This window comes from Haemorhous mexicanus, chromosome 23 (genome assembly GCF_027477595.1).
Source record: "Haemorhous mexicanus isolate bHaeMex1 chromosome 23, bHaeMex1.pri, whole genome shotgun sequence".
Classification (NCBI taxonomy): Eukaryota; Metazoa; Chordata; class Aves; order Passeriformes; family Fringillidae; genus Haemorhous; species Haemorhous mexicanus.
Window position 1 is genome coordinate 2,626,236 of NC_082363.1, and position 22,123 is coordinate 2,648,358.

At 56.5% G+C, this 22,123-nt stretch overlaps 2 protein-coding genes across 6 annotated transcripts; one reads left to right on the forward strand and one right to left on the reverse strand.

Annotated features, from left to right (window-relative positions):
• Nucleotides 1-649: 649 nt before the first annotated feature.
• On the reverse strand, nucleotides 650-13,237 carry ECE1 (endothelin converting enzyme 1). Of its 5 annotated transcripts, XM_059866561.1 has the most exons (19): nucleotides 12,957-12,973; nucleotides 10,940-11,044; nucleotides 9,815-9,901; nucleotides 8,755-8,896; nucleotides 7,826-8,038; nucleotides 6,396-6,520; nucleotides 5,903-6,115; nucleotides 5,620-5,811; nucleotides 4,961-5,103; nucleotides 4,761-4,875; nucleotides 4,440-4,550; nucleotides 4,090-4,188; nucleotides 3,898-3,975; nucleotides 3,411-3,514; nucleotides 3,096-3,206; nucleotides 2,900-2,967; nucleotides 2,633-2,823; nucleotides 2,446-2,541; nucleotides 650-2,169 (listed from the first exon to the last, which is right to left on the reverse strand). In XM_059866561.1, exons 1-19 carry the CDS (start codon nucleotides 12,957-12,959, stop codon nucleotides 1,993-1,995), a joined length of 2,373 nt encoding a protein of 790 aa, XP_059722544.1. In that variant the 5' UTR covers nucleotides 12,960-12,973; the 3' UTR covers nucleotides 650-1,992. The 5 variants fall into 5 exon arrangements, with proteins under 5 accessions (XP_059722544.1, XP_059722548.1, XP_059722545.1 ...); XM_059866565.1 differs by lacking the exons at nucleotides 10,940-11,044; nucleotides 12,957-12,973 and adding an exon at nucleotides 13,083-13,237; XM_059866562.1 differs by lacking the exon at nucleotides 10,940-11,044 and having other exon boundaries at nucleotides 12,957-13,084.
• Nucleotides 13,238-14,392: 1,155 nt separating this feature from the next.
• Nucleotides 14,393-22,026, forward strand: ALPL (alkaline phosphatase, biomineralization associated). Its single transcript, XM_059866722.1, has 12 exons — nucleotides 14,393-14,538; nucleotides 15,384-15,475; nucleotides 15,547-15,666; nucleotides 16,622-16,734; nucleotides 17,314-17,488; nucleotides 17,576-17,751; nucleotides 19,123-19,266; nucleotides 19,414-19,483; nucleotides 20,072-20,206; nucleotides 20,848-21,039; nucleotides 21,136-21,255; nucleotides 21,355-22,026. Exons 2-12 carry the CDS (start codon nucleotides 15,418-15,420, stop codon nucleotides 21,603-21,605), a joined length of 1,554 nt encoding a protein of 517 aa, XP_059722705.1. The 5' UTR covers nucleotides 14,393-14,538; nucleotides 15,384-15,417; the 3' UTR covers nucleotides 21,606-22,026.
• The last annotated feature ends 97 nt before the right edge of the window (nucleotides 22,027-22,123 follow it).

Genomic DNA, 22,123 nt, shown 5'->3' on the forward strand with positions numbered 1-22,123 from the left:
TTGCTACCAGCGGGCTGCAGCCTTCTAGTTTTGCCCCAAATCCAGCCCCCAGTAATGATTCCTAGGTTAAATAGCAAAGGAGTACCCAGCCCTTGGTGTGGTTAATCACCATCAGCCCTGCCAGGTGCTGGGGTGAGGCTTGCAGGGAGCCTACAGTCCAGGTCCTGCCTTGCATTTTTTGGGCAAGCCTGATGAAGCCATGGAGCATCTGCTCAGAATAAATGTTGGCCTGTTATGGACCTGGCAGCATCCCACCAGCATCACCAAGCCATAAATAAGGGAGTTTGGAGGGAAACCTGCACGGGGCCTGTGCTGCTGGATCCAACTGCGGCCCAGCCAGCCAAAAACTCACCCGGGAGGAAGGAAAAGCATCTGGGAAAGACCTCCCTGCCAGGGAGCTGTGTGGGGCCATGCCATAGAGACAGAAAGCAAAGAGCCACCCGCAGTGAGAGTGAGGTTTTTGGGCAAAAACCCCTGGATTTAGCCTCCAAGAGAGGCAGCAGTCACCAAGCACAGGCTGGGAAAAGCCTCATTGGCTCAGTTTTGTCAGCATGGGATAGTCTCAGTGGTGTAGACAGGGAGAAGAGCACAAATAAATGGATGCAGACCCTCCTGCTATAAGAAAATTTGAGTCATGATCAGCTCCAAATCCAGTAAAAAGTATTTATTATTTCAATTACAATAAGCCTCACGCGTAGGGTGAAAAAATAGTTACAAAACCCCAGCTCCTTCCATCCCTCCCTATACATATAAATATTAAAAATCCCTCTAGGTCTCTGCTTTGTCTAAAACAAGAAGACAACACACAGCACCTGAGCTCCTGTCAGTGCTTTCCCCTCAAAACAAGAACTAAAAACATCCCTTAAAAAAGTCCCTCCGCCCCATCCTGATCACTTCTCACACTGGTGCCAAACCAGCTGTGGAGGGACAGAGTTCTGGGGGCACATGGTGCTTTTGGGGCTTGCAGTTTCCCAGGCAGAGGGCAGGCTTGGCATGAGAGAAGCAGTGGCAGGAACCGCCTGCACTTGTCTGGGAAGCTTTAGGGCCAGGAAATCCTGGCTGGCCTGGCTTCAGAGGAGAGAGGAAAGAGAACAGGATGCTTCATCCACCCCATCACCACCTTGGTTACATCTTTGGTTACGTCAATTTTTCCCTTTACACTCTGAAATTAAAGCTAATCCCAGGAGCTGCAGCATCCCGGCACAGCCTCTGTGACTTGCAGCATCCTCCAGCCCTGTCCCCAGGCCTGCTGTCCCTAATTTTCCCATCAGTATCCTCTAAGGATAGTCCCTCCCAGAGAAACACAGGATCCAAGACTGGAAAGATATCCACAGCCCTACCCAGCTTCCCTGGCCAAGGGACTGTCACCACAGGGTACTGCACCTATGGCTGCACTAAGTAAAAAAAATTAATAAATATACTAATCTTTTACTAAAAAAAGGCTTTAAAATGCATTTTCCCTGAAAATTTCCAGTGTATTCCACAACACATGAAAAAAATATATGTATTTCCCCTCCCCCCCCCCCCCCGCCGAAAATATATCTTAAAATACTTTCCACCCTCGTGTGCGCATCTTTGGAGAGAAGGTGGTACATCAGGTGTATTTAGACACGCAGACAAACCTGCTGCTGCTGGGGGTGCCCTTTATCACCTCCAAAACAGAGGGACTTTCTGGGTGGTGGGTAAGGCTGGAGCGCTGTGTGTGTAAATACAGGCAGTGCCCACAGATGCCTGTGCCTCGGCACTTGGCCCGGTCATGGTGGGAAAGAAAAGACCCCCAAACCGAAGTCATTTCACCAACAAGCAGGAGGATGAGGAGTTTTCACAGTGGATTGAACCTCGGACAATGCCAGGGGCAAAGACACTGCTCCGGCTGAAGAGTCGGGCTCTCTGTGGCATGGAGAAGTGGTTTGAGCCTCAAAGGACTGGGGAAGCCCAGCTGTTGGCAGAAGACAAAGCAACCAGCTGCTGGTTCCCTAGGGCACTCGCCCATCACCAGACTTCACACTTCTTGAGGGGGTTCATGGGGGAGCCCGGGGGGCAGCTGAAGTGCTCCGCGAACTCCTGGGAGTTGGAGACGGTGCCGATGACGCGGAAACGTGAGGGGCTGTGGGGGTCGGTGATGAGCCCCTCGTGCGAGCTCTCTGGTGTGCGAACTGAGCACCACACCTGCAAACGGAGGGCAAGGGGCCTGAGCACTGACACCCATCACCATGGGGCCAGCCCGGTGCTGAATCAAACTTCTCTGCCTGCGTGACGGGGGCCAAGGCAGCTCGAGCTGCAGCTTTGTCTTCCTTTGTAACCAGCACCACCCCAATCTTATTCTCCATCCACTACATCATCTCTGGAGGACTCTGTTTTGCCATCACACCCTCCCAAACCCATCTGGGCATGCTCCACCTCCAAAAACCTGTGTGCCCACTCTCCCAAGGTCACCACATGTACCTGTGCAAAGCCAACGAAGAAGAGCTGGTAGTTGGTGAGGCCAAGAGTTGGGAGTGTTTCTTCATCTCCATTCTTTTTCAGCCAGTTTTGATATGCCTGAAAACCAGGGAGCACAATGGGCTCAGGAGACAGCACAAATCCACCACACCAAGTCCCCCTTCGAATCTCCCCAGCCCCATGGTCCTACCCGGTAGGCGGCCTTGAGGCCCCCGTTGTCGGCGATGTTCTCCCCGAGGGTGTGCTTGCCATTGACTGCCTCACCGTTGACAGTGTAGTTGCCATACTGCTCCACCATGCACGCTGTCTGATGCTTGAAGGCCTCCACAGAGGAATTCTTCCACCAGGGACGCAGGTTGCCATCTTTGTCATATTCCCGGCCTGCAAAAACACAGTGGATTCTTCATCTCATACTGGCCACCCCTCCAGCTGCCCAGCCACTTGGCCACAGTCGTACCTTGGTCATCGAAGGCATGTGTCAACTCATGGCCCACCACCACGCCAATCCCACCAAAATTCAGTGACCTGCAGGAGGATAATGCAGAGGTTAAGAACACAGCTTTTGCTCTCCACAGCCATGAAACTTAACCTGAGATTTGCATATAGGAGGAAAGCTGGGAATCCTGCCCTCTCTGTTTTCCCATGGCTCTTACTTGGGGGATGCACGGGTGTAAAAGGGGGCCTGGAGGATGCCGGCAGGGAAGACAATCTCATTCTTGGTGGGAGAGTAGTACGCATTGACTGTCGGAGGTGTCATGCTCCACCTGCAGGAACACAAACACGGCCAACATGGCAACACAAGCCATCACCAGTGTTTGCTCCAACAACATCCACTTCTGTTGCAAAGCGATTGTCCTAAATTTAATCTCCTCAAAACCAGCACAGGCTGGTGAACACCAAATCCCCGTGCTCCAGATATGCTGATGTTCCCCACTAAGTACAACAGGGAAGTGGAGCAGAGGACTTACTGGTCCCGGTTCGGTGGTTTCCGGAGCTGGTCAGCCGTGACCCTGGCTGAGAAGTTGTAAAACTGCATGACATTCTCAAAATAGAGGTCGGACACAGCCTCGTACTGCAAAAGAACAAGGCGTGAGTGGTGTGTGGTGATTGCCCAGCCCCACTCCTCCCTTCACAGTCATGTCTGAGCCTCCAGAGCCAGCAGAGTTATGGCTTCTCCTGTTTCTCCTCCTCTCCAATATCTGTAAGGTCTCTGGAGGGAAATGAGTCACCATTACGGAAAACAGCTCCTCCTTTTCCCAGGCAGGGATCCCAAGAGCCTCAGTCACCCCAGGACTGGCCCACAGCTCTCTGAGAAGTCCGGAGAGAAGGGCCAAGGACATCAGTGAGACCCTTCTGGAGGAAACCTGAGGTTCAAGGCTGTCCTGAGGCCATGGTGATACAGACACATCCAGTACCTCCTATAGAAAACCCAGGGGACATATATGACCTACTCACGTCATTAAACACTTTATCCAGCTCCTTGGGGTCCATGATGAATTTGGGATAGCCAATCATGTTGTAGATGGCATCTGCCTGGAGGGTGACAAGGACCAGAGTGCTCTCAGTGCCAGAGATGGAGGACAGGCTCACCCTGTTACACCATCCTCAACCTTCATCCTCTCCCCAGTGCAGCCACCAGCGCCTCACCTTCTCTTTGGCTGATTTCCTCGTCTCTTCATCCATCCACTGCAGGGTCTCCAGGCTTTCCTCGAAGGCAGTTTTAATCTCTGCGATCATTTCCTCTGCCTAGACAAAACAAGGCAGCACAGCCTCAGTCCAAAGAGCTGGCTTCCTGTCCCAGAGAGGTCAAGGACCTTCACACCACAGGGAAGAAAAGGCTGGGAGGCCAAGACAACACGTGGTGAAAAACCCGGCACACGGAGATGCACAGTGAATGCAACACGGTTGACAGAGAAACATTGTCTGCCCCGACAGTTCCACCACTGTTGAGGCTTTCCCAGCACTGAGACTCGCATGCTGCTGCCTTGGGGACGTACCACCTGCTTGCTGTCCTCAGCAAAGGTGGCCTTGACAAACATGGCCCCCAGAGCGAAGCCCAGGTTGTTGTCCGTGTCACTGATGCAAAACTTCCAGCGTGGGAGGCAGCTCTGCATGGGACAGGAGGTGGTCATCAGCAGTGGCATGGAACAAAACCCTCCACATTCCCACCCCTTGCTCCACCTGGCCCATCCAACCCTCTGCCACCCCAAAAGCTGCCCCACATCTCCATTGTTTGGATGCCACATGAGAGGGCCTTGAGATAAAAAGCCATCACCATTTTAATGGTGATTCAGGGGCACAGAGGACTTCACCCTCACCTTCTTCGTCCCATACATCACTTCCATAAATTTTTCTTCAGCATCCCGGAAGCGCTGGTCAAGGAGTGGGCTGGTTTTCCGCACCAGGTTCCAGATCATGTAGTTGTTGAGGAGACTATGGTGAGAGGAGGTGAGTAGGCAGCAGCACGTTCCTGCCCACCCTGGGTACCCAGGTCTCCATACAGGCTGGGGGTTCTCACCACTTATCCGTGGCCAGAATGAGGTCAGAGACCTGCTCCAGGTACTCCTTGGCATAGACCACAACGGGCTCTGACTCGTTGAGCTCCACAGGGTAGAAGACCGTGGAGAGGAAGGGCATCCAGTCCACAGCTGGTGCCAGCTCCTGCAAAAGCCACAGTGCTGCTATGGACCTAAAAACCATTGCAGGGGGTGGCAGCTGCTTCTTGAGCTGGAATTGGCCCCATTTGATGAGTTCAGCTGATTTTGCAGAGGCCAGTTCCTCTAACAGCAGCATCCTTGAAAGGTTGAAGGGGAGTAAACAATTTCCTCCCACAAAGAAGGAAAAGAAAGTGGGGTGGGTGTCAGAGATGTCAACACAAGTTACAGCCCCTTGGGGACACTGGGAGGTGACCAGGCTGACGTCCAAGGGCAGCAGTCCCAGGAGGACATAAGTGCTGCAGTAAGATAGCTGCTGGCCCACCACGGGTGGTCCAGAGGCTGGGAGGAAGGGTCAGGGTAGGATTTCCCCAAGGAGGACGTAGGCCAAGCTGTTGCACAAGAGCTTCCCAGGCCATGTCAGCTGGTGTCAGGATTCCCAGAGGAGCTGCGTCACCTCCACCCATCGACCCCACTTCCCAAATCACAGCAGAATGGGGAAGCTCACCAGCTCCATTCCTACCTTTAGTTCTCCCGCTGTCATTTTATGGTAGATGACCTCCTCATCCCGGTGCTTCTCCTGCGGGATGGTGATGTTGGCCAAGGCTGTCTCAAAGTCCAGGATCTGCTGCATCTGCTGCCGCGTTGACTCCTCATCGGTGCCTCCCAGGAACATCCCCAGTTGCACCATGTAGTTCAGGTATCCGGTGAGCACCTGCACAGTCGGACAGGTGGGATCAGCACGGCAGGTGCCACCCACCCACGGCATCTCCCCAGCCAACCCACATTCCCCCCGACACCTTCACCTTCTCGTTCTCCGTCTTGTTCAGGTAGTAATCCCGCGATGGCAGGCCCAGCCCTGACTGATCCACCTGGATGACGTTGCTGTTGGAGTTCTTGGAGTCGGCGCTGACGTAGACGGAAAAGAAGGGCGAGGTGCGATAATGCGCTGTCACCTCCCGCAGCGTCTCGTTGAAGTTGTCACCGGCACAGGTACCTGTGATGTTCCAGCCACCCAGCTGGGGCCAGACAGCAACCAACTTTTGAGTAAGAAACAACCACCTGAAATTGCTTCAATATCCCCTCAATATCCATCCTGGGGGGAAACATCTTGCAAGGGGGCTAAAAAGCCCCATTATAGGATTATAAATCCCTGCCTCTGCCTGCCTGACCTGGGGGATGCTCTTCTGCAGGAAGCACCAAGAATGGAGTATGGAGGGTGCTGGGACTGCCCATGACTGAGCTTTTCCCCCCGTTTTGCAGAGGTAAGATGGCTTTTCCACAAGGACTGGGACAAACCTTTTGGATGAGTTCCATGAGCGGGGTGGCACGCAGCTCTTCAATCTTGCTCTCATTCATGCAGGCTTGGTAATAGCGCTGTGCCTTGCGCTCTGCCTCGCTGGACACATTGGCCGTGGTGTTCTCTGTGGGAGGTACCCAGGGAGAATCACATGGGGCTCCAGGGATGGGCAACTGCTGGACCCAGAAGGATTCAGCCCCATTTTGGGCAAGGCTAGGCTCCAAAAAGGTGCCAAGGATTGTCCCAGTAGTCCCCACCATGCCCCCAAGGACATCCCATTGGCCCCATCACTTCCTGGCCTCCTGGCCCCCCTCTCCTTTCCCACCCACAGTGACTGCTCCAACTCTTTGGGGACAAAAGATAAAGAAAGAAAATACAAAAAGCATTTTTATTTCTCCAGCAGCTCTGATATTCCCAGCATCATCCAGCCCCGGGTGCTGCCCTTGCCTCTGTGCTGGTGCCCCCCAGACCTGTACTATTTATTCCTGCAAAAAGGAACAATAAACCCATTTTTCTCCTCTGCCTCCAAAACCTTCCTTTCATCTCCCCAACTAAAATTCTGCTTTCCCAGAGGGTTTTTGGGGTTTTTTAATTTATTTTCCTGATGACACAGCTTGCACCTTTGGCTTCCCAGCTGTGTGGTTTTATTAACTAAAGGTCCCTCAGCTCCAAGGAATTCAAGGAAATGCCGACCGCGACCACTTGGCTGGAGGCCCAGTCTCTTCTCCCGGTAAAACCAGCGCCAGATTTCTGCGGGAAAAGCCAGGGACGAAGCTGTTCCCGCGCCACCCCCTTTCCCTCAAAAGACAACACTCTTCCCAAACCTTCTCTTTCCAGATAATCGGCCCTGGCGCAGTGGAAAGTGCTGATAAGGAGCCAGTTGTTTGCTCAAAGCTTGAACAAACCGTCCCCGCCGGTTGCTCGGATAAGCCGCTCTGCTTTAGTGTTCGCACGCAGAGCCTGGGCCCAGGACCCTCCCTTTGCTGTGGGAGTTTTGGCCCCCTAAAAATGGTCATACTAGCAGCCAGCCCCCCAAAAGGCTACTCACAAAGGCTGGAAGTTATAGCACAGGAAAAACACATATCCTTGGGGTGATACTGGGGCACTACAGCCTCTGGATGCAGCCTGGAGTGCACATCCTGAATTTCAGAGCTCCTGGGAATGCCACCATGGGGTTTACAGAGCAGAGGCCTTTTCCCTACTCAGCATCACAGACTAGCAACACCACAGTCAAAAGTCTCAGGACCATCTAGGAGAGCAAACACAGCCAGGATCCATTTCTCAATGTCCTCACAGCACATGTGTCACAGACCGGTTTGATACTGGAGATCAGTTCCAAACTTGAATTTCCATGCAAATGTTTTTGGCATACCCGGGACCCAACGGGGTCCCTGAGCATTGCAGGGTCCCACTGCTCCCATGCACTCACCCAGCAGGTGCTTCATGATGGCCTGGTTGTGTTCCCAGAGGTTGTTGAAGGTGCCCCAGCGCGAGTGACCATCGGGGAGCGGATTGGCCTTGATCCAGCCCCCACAGGCATAGCTGAAGAAGTCCTCACAGGGATTCACTGTGCGGTCCAGCGAGTTGAGGATAGAGCTGGTGATGGAGATGCAGGCTTCCGACAGGCACACGGCAGGTGGCCCTGGAGGACAGGGACAGGTTCAGCTACTCCGCTGCAGCAGAATCAGCAGCACCACAGAGCATCCTGCCCCAAGCTGAAGGATGTGGGCAAATACCCCACCTGGTTCCCGAGCATCCCACCTTATACCTTACTACCATGCATCCCACCTTGTACCTTACTACCATGCTCTACAGCAAGCAATATGGACTAGCATGCTGACCCATGTCTGAGCATCCTGCCCTATCATCCTATCCCAGGGCAAGCGTCTCATCTTATACCCAAAGATCTGCCCAGTGCCCAGTCATCCACCATGGGGTGAAGGATGCAGAGAAACAGTCCATCCTGTTCCAGGATAAAGGTTCAGAGAAACACCTTATCCTGCATCTGAGCATCTTGCCCTGGGGTGAAGGGGTGCAGATGACCATCCTGTCTTGAGCCCAAAGATCTCACCCCACACGTGAACATCTTGTTTGATACCTGAGAATCCAGTCCTGAGGTGAGGAGTGCAGGTAAGCATCCCATCCTTGCTTCAAATATTGTATTCTGGGAACTCCCCAGCAACCCACTGGTCAAGGGGGCAGGATCCCTGCACAGTTGTTTGCTCAAAGCTTGAACAAACCATCCCCACTGGTTGCTCGGATAAGCTGCTCTGCCTTGGTGTTCACAGGCAAAGGCTGAGCCCAGGATCCTCCCTTTCCTAGGAGTTTTGGCCCCCAAAAAATGAGCAAAGGACTTACTGGCTCTGTACTGGAAGATGAGTCCCAGCAGACAGGCCACGAGCAGCACCGCCAGCACCCCCACCAGCACCACCAGCTGCTTCTCGGCACGCGTCCGCTCGGCCCAGCAGCCCCGGCTGCCCCGTGAGCCGCGGAAGTTCACCTGCGGAAAGAGCAGCGCTGTCTCCCCGCTGGCAGAAAAACTCACTGACGCAGCCCCCATTTTTCTTCCCACAGCCCACAGCAGAAATTTAGCCCCGACAAGGGATCCGTCATGGATTGGGCTGGGAAAGGCAGCAGCTGCCTTCCAGAAACAGGGCAGGAAGGGCGGCACAATGGCAGGAAAGGGAGCGGGACGAGCGCTTTGGAGGGCTCACCTGCTGTCCCGTGCCACCCTGAACCCCTCCTCGAGCGCAGCATAACCCCACGGCTGTCCCTGTCCCCACTGCCAACACTGGGACAGGGTGGGGGCTGCATCAAAAAACGCCTCAACAGGATACTCCCACTCAGCCAAAAAACATCCCCAGGAAACATCTCGATGTGACGGCAAGCGGAGACGGCCCCGCCGGTAAAAGTAAAAACACATTTGGGGCAGAAACCACCATTCTAGAGACTGATGGAGCTGGGACTGGGGCCAGGACAGAGAGGTCTCTCCAGACCTGAACCTTTCCCGGTGAGGCTGGACACTGGCAGCAGTGGGGATTTTTCTTGCCACCCTCAGCCCTCTTTAAGCTGCTTTCCCACTGCTTGGGGAGGAATTAACCTAATCCCCTTTTGTTTGGGGACAAAACTCCCAGTGCTTCAATAATTGCTCACCCCAGCCATGCTGGGAAGAGGTTTGGCAGCAGAAAATCTGGGAGGTGGAGTATTGAAACAGTGCAGGCAGGATATGGCCCCGCTGGCTCCCTGTGCCAGAAGGGGAGCGAAGGGCAGCAGTGGCAGGAGCCAACATGGCTCTGCCCACACTGGACTTTACCCCCCAGACACTGGTCAAAGGTTGAAAACCCTTCTGCACCCCCTTTGCTGCTTACCAGGACACAAAATCCCCTTTTTCCTCCCTAAAAGACACATGAAGCTATACCTGAAAGCCATTGGGGTATCCATCACTGTCACCAAGGGACTCCAGGGGGTCTTCATCGTCCAGCGTCGCCCGCTTGTAGGTCGACATCTGCACAGGAGATTAGCAACAGAGGTGCTCAGTGGCCCGAGAATGAGGAAGAAGATGAAGGAGGAGGAAGGTTTACACACCTTCTAAAGCCACCTCCTCCTCCAGGGAGCAAAATCCCAAATGGCTCTGAGATAGTAAAGCACTACACAAACGCCGGAGGATGGTTATGGAAAGCAAAGAGGGCCGGAGCCAAGAGCTGAGCAAAGCCCGAACCCGCCTCACTTTCCCCCGGGGCCGGGTTGTGCAACCTCCCCTTCAGCCTGGAATAAAGCCGGATCCACCTCCGCCCTGCAGCGGGGAGACCGACCCCCCTGTGCCAGGGAACCCCGGAGTGCCAGGCACCTGGGAAAGGCTGGAAGCAGAGAAAATTGCTTTCCTCCCTGACACTCCCGGCTCGCCCGCTCTCTACGCCCCATCTGCGAACCCCGCGCACCGTGGAACACCCGGAGAAGTCCCTGCGAGCACCCAAGGGCGACAGCACCAGGAATTTCAGCTGTGGAAGGGCTCCCTCCCGGCGCCGTGTCCCCCGGGCATTATCTTGTGCCTGTGCCCGGCTCTTATCTCATCCCCGGCAGAAAAACAAGGAAAACCTCACGGGTTGGCAGCCGGCCCTTATCGTGCCGCCGCCGCTGTTTCCTTCCCCCTGGCACTGCCCTACCATCCAGCCAGACTGTATCCCGATGGAGCAAACAACCCTCCACTCCCCACCGAGGGGCTGAGCACCCCAAAATCCACCCAGACCCTGCCACCGATGGCCCGAGCGGCACCACTCACAACCCTTCACCCGCAATCAGCGCAGGGAGGGGATTTAAACCCATCTGGATGTCCACATCCGGCTGCCATCAACCCCAAAGGGATGAGTTGACCCAAACCCGTACAGCCGTGCCTCAATTTCTCCCGGCAGAATGAAAGCACCGGTTCTCAGCCTTGTTTCCAATAGCAGCATTCCCAAACCTCCCTTTGCACACTTAGCAACAAGTCTCATCCTCTCCCCGGATCCCAAATCCCAGCTTCAGTTTAATTAACCACAAAACCCACCTGGGGAGGAAAAGGGGTTAAAACAAAGAGGTGTTTTCCCTCCTTGGTTGTACCGAAATTTCTGTCTGCAGCTCCAAAAATCTCCCCTGGGCGCCCGCCTGGAGCCTGAGAACCGTGAGGGAAAAGAGCCTCAACTGCAAGATTTTATCGTGGGGAAAATCTCTGTTTAGATCCTATTTTTTTCCCACCCCTTTCACTTTTTTCCACCTATTTTAGTACTTCGCACATGGCTGAAATTGGCAGCTCCGGGCACAAATCCCCGCTTACGCGGTGGGGGGGAGGGGGGGGGGGGGATCCATGAAGCCCCCACGGCTCTGCAACACCAAATTCCTGGAATCCCAGCTTTCACTCCATTTCCTGAGGAAATGCAATCTTTTTTTTTCCCTCAGCGATCCCCCACCCCGCCTACCCCAGCCTGAAAACAAGGAAAAAGACCAAAACAAGAATCCTTTTCTGTTCTCCTTTCACAAGAGATGTGCTGGCTCAACCCTGTACCAGCCATCAGAGAACCAAAACTGAGTGCGCGTTCCCCAAAACACCCCCGAGAGGCATTGGGGTCGACCCCCAGCATCCTTAATTTGAGGGGAAATCGGGCCCGGGAGGTATTTTTAACACCCGTATTCTTGATATTGGGGCCATAGTAGCACCTCGGGGTGCTCCCCACCCTCTCCGGCAGGTGAAGCAGGAGCACCCCTTTTTGTGGGGCAAAACGGGGTAGATTTTGTCATACACCTCCCTCCTCCAAGCCGTTATTTGCTTCAATCCGAATAAAAATGCATTCTCCCCGCTCCAACAGGGTGGGGGACATCCACACTTCAACCCCCCCCGCCCAAGGAATTTTCACTCTCTTTACAACTTATAAAAATCTCAACATTAAATAGCCTGAGTTTACCCCAAATTGCTCCTTCGCTCTATAAACAATAAGCCCCATGTGCTCGGAGCCCGCACACCCCAGGAAGGCCCGGGGGGCCCCCAGCGCCCGGCTCTGCCCCGCCGGGGGAGCCCCTCGCCGGTACCGGGCACCCCGAGCCTCCGCCGGCTGCTTTCAATTCCCGTCCGGGCGCCATTTCGGAGCAACCGCGGCCACAATCGCCATGGCGATTCCTCGCCTCCCTCCACCGCCCCAACTCCATCCTGAGCCCCCTGAGCCCCCCAAGCCACCCCCGCGCCCCCAAGCCCCGCCTGGCAAAACGGTGCCCACCCGCCCCACCCCCGGCACCCATGGGTGCCCCCGCACCTCTACAGCCCGCAGCCAGCTCCCAGCGAGGCTCAGCTTGCTAATTATTTAGCAAGGGGGGTATTTAGCAACTCCTGGTGTTAATCAGGGGTGCCGGTGTTAATCAGGAGTGCTGGGAAAGTGTTTTGGGGGAGCTCTCTGTTTTGTAGGGAGCCCCGACTGCAGATAAAGTTGGGATTTTTTTTTTGTTTTTTTTTTTAAAGCTTGAAAATCAGCAAAAAAAGGGTTAAAAATAGGGAGGAGTACAACCCAGTTTGGGGGTGTTCGCAAACAGCCCCACAAAAGTGGGTTTGGTTGGATGGGGGGCGCCCCCCTCTCTTTGCAGAGGGAACACGGTACACAACCCCCGCGGGTCTGGGTCAAGAGTGGATATGGGGGCGGCGGGGGGATTGAGGGGGCACCCAGAGGGGGGCACCCACTTTGGGGTCTCCACCTGATGACCCCCCCCGGCCACAAAGAAAACGCGGCGGGGGGGGCCGACTGGGGCATCCAGGGGTGTTTGGGGGTGCAGCGGGGGTCCCTGAGGGTGTCTTACGGAGGGCCCTTGGGATGCTATGGGCAATCCCTTAAGGGTCCAATGAGGGTCTCACGGAGTCCCTCGGGGGTCCAAAGGGGGTCCCGCGGAGACGCCGGGGGGGCCCCCACGATGCAATGGGGGGGTCCTATGAGGTTACAAAGAGCATCCCAGGGGAGATGCATCACCCGGCGCCCCGCTTCGGCCAAGCGGCCCCCACTCAACCACCCCTAGCTTTGGGGGTGTCGCTGGGCCCCCCCACTCACCATGGCCGTCACCCCACTCCCGCCGGCCCCGGCCCCGATGGGGCGAGCGCCCGCTGAGCCCCGGCACCGCTCGTGACGCCGCCGCGGCCTACCGAGGGTGGCGAGGGTGACGAGCAAAGGATGTACCTGGGATGGGAAACCAATGGGGCCGCGGAGGGACGGGCTTCCCGCACGCCTCCTTTAACTCTTTCGGGGGGCCCCGAGCCCCGTTAGGGGGGCCCCACGAGCCCTGGCGCTGCCGGCGGCATCCCCCCGAGGCAGCCCCGGCTCCCTGGCCGGAGGGGATGTGGCGTCCCGGGGCGAGCGTGCAAGGCGCGATCCCGGCGGCGGCCGCTTGTGCAAGAGCGAAAGCACGTGGGGCCGCGGGGCGAGCGCACGGGGCTCCGGCCGAGCGAGCGCACCCGCGCGAACGCGTGGCCGTCAGAGCCACGCGCGTGGGCGAGAGAGCGGGGCCACCGACAGCCCCGCGCGCGCCCGTGTGACGGGCACGCGCGCAGTCGTGCAAGAGCGCGCGCAGGCGGCCGCGAGAGCGCGCGTGTGCTGCTTGCACGCCCGCAGCTGCACCCACTCGTGCGTGCCTGCAGCCGTGCGAGTGTGCCAGCGTGAGCCTTCCCACGCCGAAAAGCACCGGCGGCTGCCCTGCCGTGGGGACAGGGATGGGGACACGCGGTGCAGCCTCCGCCCCCTGCGCTGCCCCGGCGGGCTGAGCACTGACACGCTCATCACACCCACGGGGCTGCAAAGCGCTTCTGCTGGGCTGCGAAAGTGCCAGGGGTTGCAGAGAGGTGAAGAGAGGGTGGAAAGGGGTAAGGGGAGAGGGTTTCGGAGGGATTTGGAGGGTCCGCAAGGGGCCGTGCCCGTCTCCTGGCATCGCGGCCGTGTTGGGGCCCCCTCGGTTGCACCCCGAGGCTCCAGGGGAGCGGATTTTTGAGTTGAGACCGCCACCTTCTGGGAGGTCACGGACGGCTCCGCGGGTCACAGAGCCCCCCGGGCCCACGGCGCGGGGAAATTGAGGCAGGGCTGGGAGTCACCCCCTCCCTCCGCCCTCGTCACTATGCCGTGCTTACTGCAGGACCGACAGTAATGCCGCGGGATCCCACCAGGGATCTCTCGTGGGCTGCTGCAGGAGCCCGTGGGGGGAAACTGAGGCAGGGAGACCCCACTCATCTCCATCACTCCCACCCCAACCCCTCGCTGGTGCCGCTAGCACGGTTTGGGTGAAAATAATGCAAAATCCGACAAAACACACCACGAGGCGCCCCAAACTCCCGCGTGTGAAGAGGGGGAGGGTTGCTCACCACTTATAGCCAGGCTTGGTGCTCCCCAGTCCTCCCAGTCCTCCCAGTATAACCCGGCAGAGGGCACCAGTAAGCCCACTTGTGGCCTTTTCTCCTCCCGCCCCCCCTTGCTGGCAGCAGGGGGAGGGTGGAGGAAGGGGAGGAGGAGGAGGAGGCGAAGGCCGGGTGCCGGGGGATTTAAGGGCTCGCGGTCCCCCCGGCCCGGCCTCCTCCCGCCGCCCAGAGGGACGTGGGTGTAGGGACCCAAGTTAGTGCGGGTGCGAGTGTGACAGCCCCCATCCCCGGTAAGGACCCCCGGGGGCCACCGCTGCCATCCCGGGGGAGGGAGGCTCTCCCGGGAGCGCGGGCTGAGGGCGCGTGCGGCGGAGGGGAGGTGCTGTGGGGATGCGGGGGTGATGGGGACAGGAGAGTGCCGTGGGGACACGGGAGTGTGGTGGGGACGTGCGTGTGTAACGGGGACACGGAGATGCTACAGGGACCTGAGTGTGCAACAGGGACGTAGACATGCAGTAGGGCCACGAGCATGTGGCGGGCACACAGACACGGGATGGGGACACGGGCGTGCAGCAAGGACATGGATGTGTCATGGGACGTGGTCATGTGGGGAGGTGGGTGCACAACTGGGACAGAAATGCAACAGGGACACAGGTGTGTGATAGGGATGGGGACAGGGGTGTGTGATGGGGATATGGCACACACAGGGGATGTGGTGGGGACACGGGTGTGTGATGGGACTGCAGATGTGCAGTGGAGACATGGACATGGGATGGGAACACAGAGGTGACAGGGACACATGATGGGGACACAAGAGAGGTGCACAAGCACATGATGGGGACATGGCCATGGAAGGGGAACACACATGTGATGGGGACATGGCCATATGATGGGGACCTCACTGTGCTACAGGGGCTATCCCGGCTTCCCCCAGCTCAGGATGGTGACAGTGAGGTGACACCTCATGGGACTGATGGCCGGGGGGGGGGTCGGGGTAAGCTGGCATGTCCCCAGGGGAGTCACATCGGTGACTGTGCAGGGAGGGGACATTTCTTTCTGTCCTCGCTTGGCTGACCCCGGGGCAAAGGTCTCAGTGGGGAAACTGAGGCACAAGCGGGTGCCACCCACCTTGTAGCTCTCTCCTGGCAGCACCCGCTCAGCGCCGCAGGATGAAGGCTCTGTTCGTCCTCCTCCTTGCCCAGCTCTGCTCGGCATCGGTGGTCCCAGGTAGGTGAGGTTTGGAGGGGCAGCACCCCAAAAGCAGTGCTGTGGGGTGCTATGAGCCCGTTCCCCTGCAGAGAGGGAGAAGAACCCCGAGTACTGGCGGCGGCAGGCGCAGGAGACCCTGCAGAACGCGCTGCGGCTCCAGCGCCTCAACCAGAACGTGGCCAAGAACCTCATCCTCTTCCTGGGGGACGGTGAGATGGGAGGGGAGCACCCACTCCAGGGTGGGGGCAGCGGGGCCAGGGGGCATGGGGGGTGATGAAGTGGGTGCAATAAAGTGGGTGCTGGGATAAACTGGGGCTTCGACACATTGGGTGTTGTGGAAATATAGGTGCTGTGGTGAGTTGTGTTCTGGGATAAACTGGAGTTCCAGTAAGTTGGGTGATGGTGTGATCAGGGTTTGCAAAAAGATCTATTCTGGGGTAAACTGGGTGATGCGATGAACTGGATTTACAAAAAAATGGGTGCTATGGTAAATTGAGTTTACAGTAAACTCAATTTATTTTGGGGGTGCTGGATAAACTGGATTTGCAAAAAATATTGGTTGCTGCAATCGGTTTGGTTTGTGTTAACTTGGGTGCTGGGGTAAACTGGGTGCTGGTATGAACTGGATTTAGAATAAGTTGAGTGCTGCAATAAATTGGGTTTGCAATAAATATTGGGTGCCAGGGTGAACTGGGTTGCAATAAATTGGGTGCTGGCATGAGCTGGGTGCTGCAATGAACTGGGATTGCAGTAACCTCATGCAGGGATAAACTGAATTGGCAAAGAATTGGGTGCTCAGGTGAATTGGTTTTGCCATCATTTGAATGCTGGCATAAGCTGGGATTGCAATAAAGTGGGCGCTGGGATAAACCGTGTGCTGGAATGAACTGGATTTGGAAAAAGTTGGGAGTTGCAGTAAACTGGGTTCTGTGATAAACTGGCTTTGCAATGGAAAGTGGCTACTGGGATAAACTGGGAGCTGGGATAAACAGGCTGCACAATAAACTGGGCTTGCAAAAATTGGTTGCTGCGATAAACTGAGCGGTGGGATGAACTGGACGACGGGCTGAAGGGAGTAAGCGGAGATGAGCAGGGTTTGCACGGGGCGGGCTGTGCTGCCCGGTGCCGCCGGGCTGTCCGTGCGCGGCTGACGGGGTCCCGCAGGAATGGGCGTCTCCACGGTCACGGCCGCCCGCATCCTCAAAGGGCAGATGCACGGGCAGGGCGAGGAGAGCCTGCTGGAGATGGACAAGTTCCCCTTCGTGGCCCTGGCCAAGGTGAGCCCCCCAGGGCACCCACGGGGACACGACACCCACCGCAAGGTCATGGGCGGGCAGCATCGACCAAGCTGAAATTAGGTCAGGGGCGGGTGAAGGCAGCTGGCTCCGGTGCCCGTTGGCCGTGCCAGGGGCCGGCCGTGGGAACAGGGAGGGAGGCAGGAGGAGCCCGCCGGCTGCGGGACGCCACGGGACCCCCCTGCTTCTCCTGGGCTCATTTTGCTGAACAAAACATTTTAAAATAATAATTAAATTTGAAGCCAGCAGCCACCTCTGTTCACCCTGCGGGGATGCCCGGGCAATGGCTTCCATCTCCCTGCGAAAAGATGGACTGAAAAAAGGCTAAAAGCAGCAAAATGCAGTGAGGGGGGAATGTGCCCCCACGGTGGAGGGAGCAGGGGGTGAAATGGGGGGCAAAGGGCAAAAGAGAGGGGACACAGGTGGGATGGGGGCTGGTGCAGCCAAACAGCACAGGGAGGGAAGCCCCAGGGTGGGAATGGTGCTGTCAGTGACACTGGTGGTGGCGGGGACAATGATGGAGCTGATAATGATGGAGTTCATCCATCTCCCACCTTCCAGACCTACAATACCAATGCCCAGGTGCCCGACAGTGCGGGCACGGCCACCGCCTACCTCTGTGGTGTCAAAGCAAATGAGGGGACACTGGGGGTCAGCGCCGGTGTCACCCGGGACCGCTGCAACACTACCAAGGGCCAGGAGGTGACCTCCATCCTCCGCTGGGCCAAGGAGGCAGGTGAGGGGCACAGGGACTCCTGGGCATGAGGTCCAGTGGGAGGTTTTGGGGGTGTTCTCATCATTGTCCCCTGAACTGGTGGCACAGGCAAGGCCGTGGGCATCGTCACCACCACACGTGTGATGCACGCCACGCCCAGCGCTGCCTACGCCCACTCTGCCAACCGCGACTGGTACTCGGATGGGGAGATGCCCCCGGACGCCCTGGAGGGGGGCTGCAAGGACATCGCCCGGCAGCTGGTGGAGAACATCCCTGACATTGAGGTAGGGATGAGGACACCAGGAATGTGCCCTAGAGTCAGGGGCATGGGACCAGGACAGCCTGGGGTGGGGGTTGGAGCCACCCAAGGGTGGGGACAGGGCTGTTCATAGATGCGTTACAAGGACCACCAATGGCTAAAGAGCCAGGACTCCCAGGAGATGCTGGGCTGGAACCACGAGTAGTTGAAGAGCCAGGACTCCCAGGAGATGCTGGGCTGGAACCACCAGTAGTTGAAGAGCCAGGACTCCCAGGAGATGTTGGGCTGGAACCACCAAGGGATGCAGGGTCAGAACTGTGAGTGGGAACAAGACAAGGACCACCCCTGCAAATGTGAGGCTGAGACCAGCAGTGGGTGCAGAACCAGGATTGTGGGTGGATATGGAGCCAGGATCACCAATGGGTGCAGAGTTGGGATCCCAATGAAATGGTGGGCTGGGACCACCCATGGGTGCAGAACCAGGACCACCTATGGGTACAGAGTTGGGGCCCTCATCAGATATGGGAGCAGGACCACCATGGGTGAGGTACCAGCACTTTCAGGTGGACATGGGACCAGGAAATTCAGACATAGGTCTTGGACCACAAGCACCTGTAGGATCAAGCCCCAGACCCACAAATCCATCTTAGCCTCCTCCCTTCCCATACTTCCCAGACCCAAAATTCTTCTTTTTTCCCCCAGTTCTGCTCCTTACTGTGGATTTATGCAGAAATTCAGCACTGTAAATAAATCTTCTTCTGTCCTTCAAAATAGTCCCAAAGCAAAACATCCCATCCTGTTATTTAGCTCTTTAATAGCCTCTTTCGCTGTTTTTTTTTCCCTTTAATATAATTTTAACTCTGTCCCAGGCTGGAAATAATTATATAGTGGGGAAAAGACTTTTTTCCCTTCTTTTTTGTTAATAATTTTGGCGTTGGTGTTTTGCAGCTTTATAATTCACCTTCTACGCAGAGAAAGGGGGAAAAAATACAAAAAAACCATAAAATCTCTGCTAGGTTATAAATAACAGAGGCCAAATAAATCAGGCTCCAAAGCAAACAGGGAGAGCCGCGGGATGGGGCTCCATCCCAGCGGGTTCATGTGGGGATCCCAATGTGGAGCATCCTTCCCACAGATTGGGGAAAAAAAATATTCAAAAAGCCAAATCCCTGCTGGAAATGGTTATTTTTGTCCTGGGTTTTAATTAATAGGAAGATATTCAGAGTTATTTTGAGCAAAGTGAAATTCCTCGGGTGTTTTTGCCCACAACTCCAGGGCTTTCCTGGACATCCCTCTCCGCCCCTTTGGGGTCTTCCCCCATTAAACCCCAGCTGGAAGGGGAGATTTAAAATAATTTTAAAATATTTAAAACTACATTTCCACCCCTCTTTGACAGGTGATCCTGGGTGGAGGGCGGAAATATATGTACCCCAGAAATGTCAGTGATGTGGAATATCCCCACGAGGAGAAGCAGCGGGGCACCCGCCTGGACGGCAGGAACCTCGTCCAGGCGTGGCGGGAGGCCAAGCCCCGCGGCAAGGTGACAGGGACTCTGGGGGGTGGGGGTGCACACACATCTCCCCCCTGTAACCCTGCAGTGCCATTCCTGGGAGTGGAATATCTTGGGGAGTGTCTCAGGAATGGCAGAAGCAATGGAGAGGTGACAATGCCTGTCCCATGTCCCCAGGTTGCTGAGTACGTGTGGCACCGGCGAGGGCTGCTGGCGCTCAACCTCACCCGTGTCGACTTCCTGCTGGGTGAGTCCCTGCACCCACGGGTGCCCTGGCATCATCTGGTGCTTTAGGGGGACCCCTGTCCTGTCCTGGGCTGCTGGGGCAGCTGCAGTGGCCAGTTATCCTCCAAGGGATGGTCGTGCCTTGTCCTGGACATGCTGGTAGCCCCCAAACATGGTTCTATTCCCTTGGGGATGCTGTTACACCCCCAAGGGTGGTGCTCCTGCTGTCCCCAGGCACGATGGTACCTCTGAAAGAGGCTGCAATTTCCCTGGAAATGCTGGTGCCCCATCTTGGGGATGCTGGTGTGCCCTCAAGGATGTGCTGCCCACCAAGGACAATGTTACACCCCCAAGGATGCTGCTGCTCCCACCCTGGATACATCTCCCTCCTAGGGATGCAGTTCTTTTGTCAGCAGTGAAATTCCCATCCCGACTGGAATGTGGAATCCAGCGGGGCAGGAGGAAGGAAGGGCTGGGATTGTCCGGCTTCTATCTAATCTTCCTGGATCCAGTGGTGTGTGAAACACTTGAGTCGGCACGAGGAGTAGGATTTGGCCCCCCTTTTTCTTTTGGTGGAAAAGGATGTCTCCAGCAGTGTCCCTGTCCCCAGGCCTCTTCGAGCCAGGGGACATGATGTACGAGCTGGACAGGAACAATGATACAGACCCGTCCCTCAGCGAGATGGTGTCCGTGGCCATCAGAATGCTCCGGAAAAATCCCCGAGGGTTCTTCCTCCTGGTTGAAGGTGGGGGGTTCATGGGGGTGCAGAAATGGGGCATAAAAGGGGGCAATGGGGGTACAAAATGGACAGATTCTATAAAAGAAGGGTGCAAAAAGAGAATAAAAGAGGTGATGGGAATACAAAAAGGGGAGGAAAAAGGGCATGATGGTGTGCCAAAGAGGGTGCAAAAAGGTGGGGAATTGGATAAAGGGGAGGTACAAAAAGTGAGGATGGGAAGGTGGACAAGGATGATAAAGGGGGTGATGGAAGAACAAAAACAGGGATTAAAGGTGATGGTGCATAAAGGGAAGATAATGGGGAGATGAGAGTGTAAAAAAAGGGGATGACAGGGAGGAAGCATAGAGGGGTGGTGGGGGATACACTAATGACAGATAAAGGGGATATGGGGGGCTGGAAAAAGAGGGATAACGGGCAAAGAAAGTGCAAAAAAGGAGGGATAAAAGGGGTGAAGGTGGAGTGCTAAAAGAGATAGAGGGTAGGGGGATGAGAAGGAGGCATAAAAGGGCTGATGGGGGTGCAAAAGGGAGGATGTGGGATGTAAAAAGGGGGGATAAAAGGGGATGAGGGGAGGACACAGAAAGGGAATAAAGGGGGTTGCAAGGCTGGGAAGAGGAGGGCAAGCCCAGCGGTGCCGGGTTCGGCAGGCGGCCGCATTGACCACGGGCACCACGAGGGGAAGGCAAAGCAGGCGCTGCACGAGGCGGTGGAGCTGGACAGGGCCATCGGGCTGGCCACACGCCTCACGTCCACCCAGGACACGCTCAGCGTCGTCACGGCCGACCACTCGCACGTCTTCACCTTCGGCGGCTACACCCCCCGCGGGAACCCCATCTTTGGTGAGTCCTGCCTGGCCACGGCACCGGGGACACCCCGGGGACAGCTGGGGGACACGGTGGGGGGATCCTGTCCTGCTGACTGTGCCACACTGCCAGGTCTGGCCCCGATGCAGAGCGACGTGGACCGCAAACCCTTCACCTCCATCCTCTACGGCAATGGCCCCGGCTATAAAATTGTGGCGGGTGAACGAGAAAACGTCTCTGCCGTGGATTTTGGTGCGTATGTTTTGGGCCAAAACCCCTCAAAAATCACCTCAGCTTGGCTAAAATGAGCTGAGTTCTTAAACAATTCTCCCTTCTGCTGTTTGCCCCCAGCACACGCCGATTACCAGGCGCAGTCGGCCGTGCCGCTGCGGCAGGAGACCCACGGCGGTGAGGACGTGGCCGTGTTTGCCCGCGGGCCCATGGCCCACCTGCTGCACGGGGTCCACGAGCAGAACTACATCCCCCACGCCATGGCTTATGCCGCCTGCATCGGCTCCAACCGAGGCCACTGCAACGCCGCCGCCCGCCCCGCCACCCCCCTGCTCCTGCCCTTCCTCGGCCTCCTCCTCCTCCTCTGCTAAAGTGCCTCTTGCAAAGCACCAAGGGGGATTTATTTTTAATTCATCCCCCCTTTTTATTTTTCTGTGGACAGCAGCGCCCGGGAAAGAGGAGAGAGAGAACAGAGAGACTCAGCGGAGCAAAAGCGGCCGCCGGTGGTTTGGTGCTGGGAGCTGCCTCTGTAAATACATGGTTCCTTCCCTATAATTAGCAGCGTTCCCTGGCCTATCCCAAACCCACCGCGGGATTTGGGATGGCAGCTGGAGCCTCGGCGGATAAAACCCCCTCTTTGAGCGAAATGCGATGGGGCTGGGTCCCAAATGCCTCTGCGGTCCCTTGGCTGAGGACTGACCCTGGTGCCCAGCTCGTCACATGCGTGGGGGAGCCAGGGACCACACGAAGATGGGAAAAAAAATTAACTCATCGGGTTAATTTGTCCCTAAACTTGGGTTTTGTTGTCTCCTCAGTGATTTATTTTGTTTTAAAATTCTTTGGGTTAAAGCAATTTGCTGCCCCGGGAGGGATTTGGGAGCGGTGGGGG

Bases quoted from the DNA above. Each gene is read 5' to 3' on its own strand.
- ALPL (XM_059866722.1), top strand. From the start codon at position 15,418: ATGAAGGCTCTGTTCGTCCTCCTCCTTGCCCAGCTCTGCTCGGCATCG. The intron at 17,752-19,122 runs GTAGGGATGAGG...CCTCTTTGACAG, and splicing joins AGAACATCCCTGACATTGAG to GTGATCCTGGGTGGAGGGCG. The intron at 19,267-19,413 runs GTGACAGGGACT...CCATGTCCCCAG, and splicing joins AGGCCAAGCCCCGCGGCAAG to GTTGCTGAGTACGTGTGGCA.
- ECE1 (XM_059866561.1), bottom strand. The intron at 4,189-4,439 runs GTACGTCCCCAA...TGTTTTGTCTAG, and splicing joins CTGAGGACAGCAAGCAGGTG to GCAGAGGAAATGATCGCAGA. The intron at 3,207-3,410 runs GTAAGTCCTCTG...GTGTTCCTGCAG, and splicing joins AAACCACCGAACCGGGACCA to GTGGAGCATGACACCTCCGA.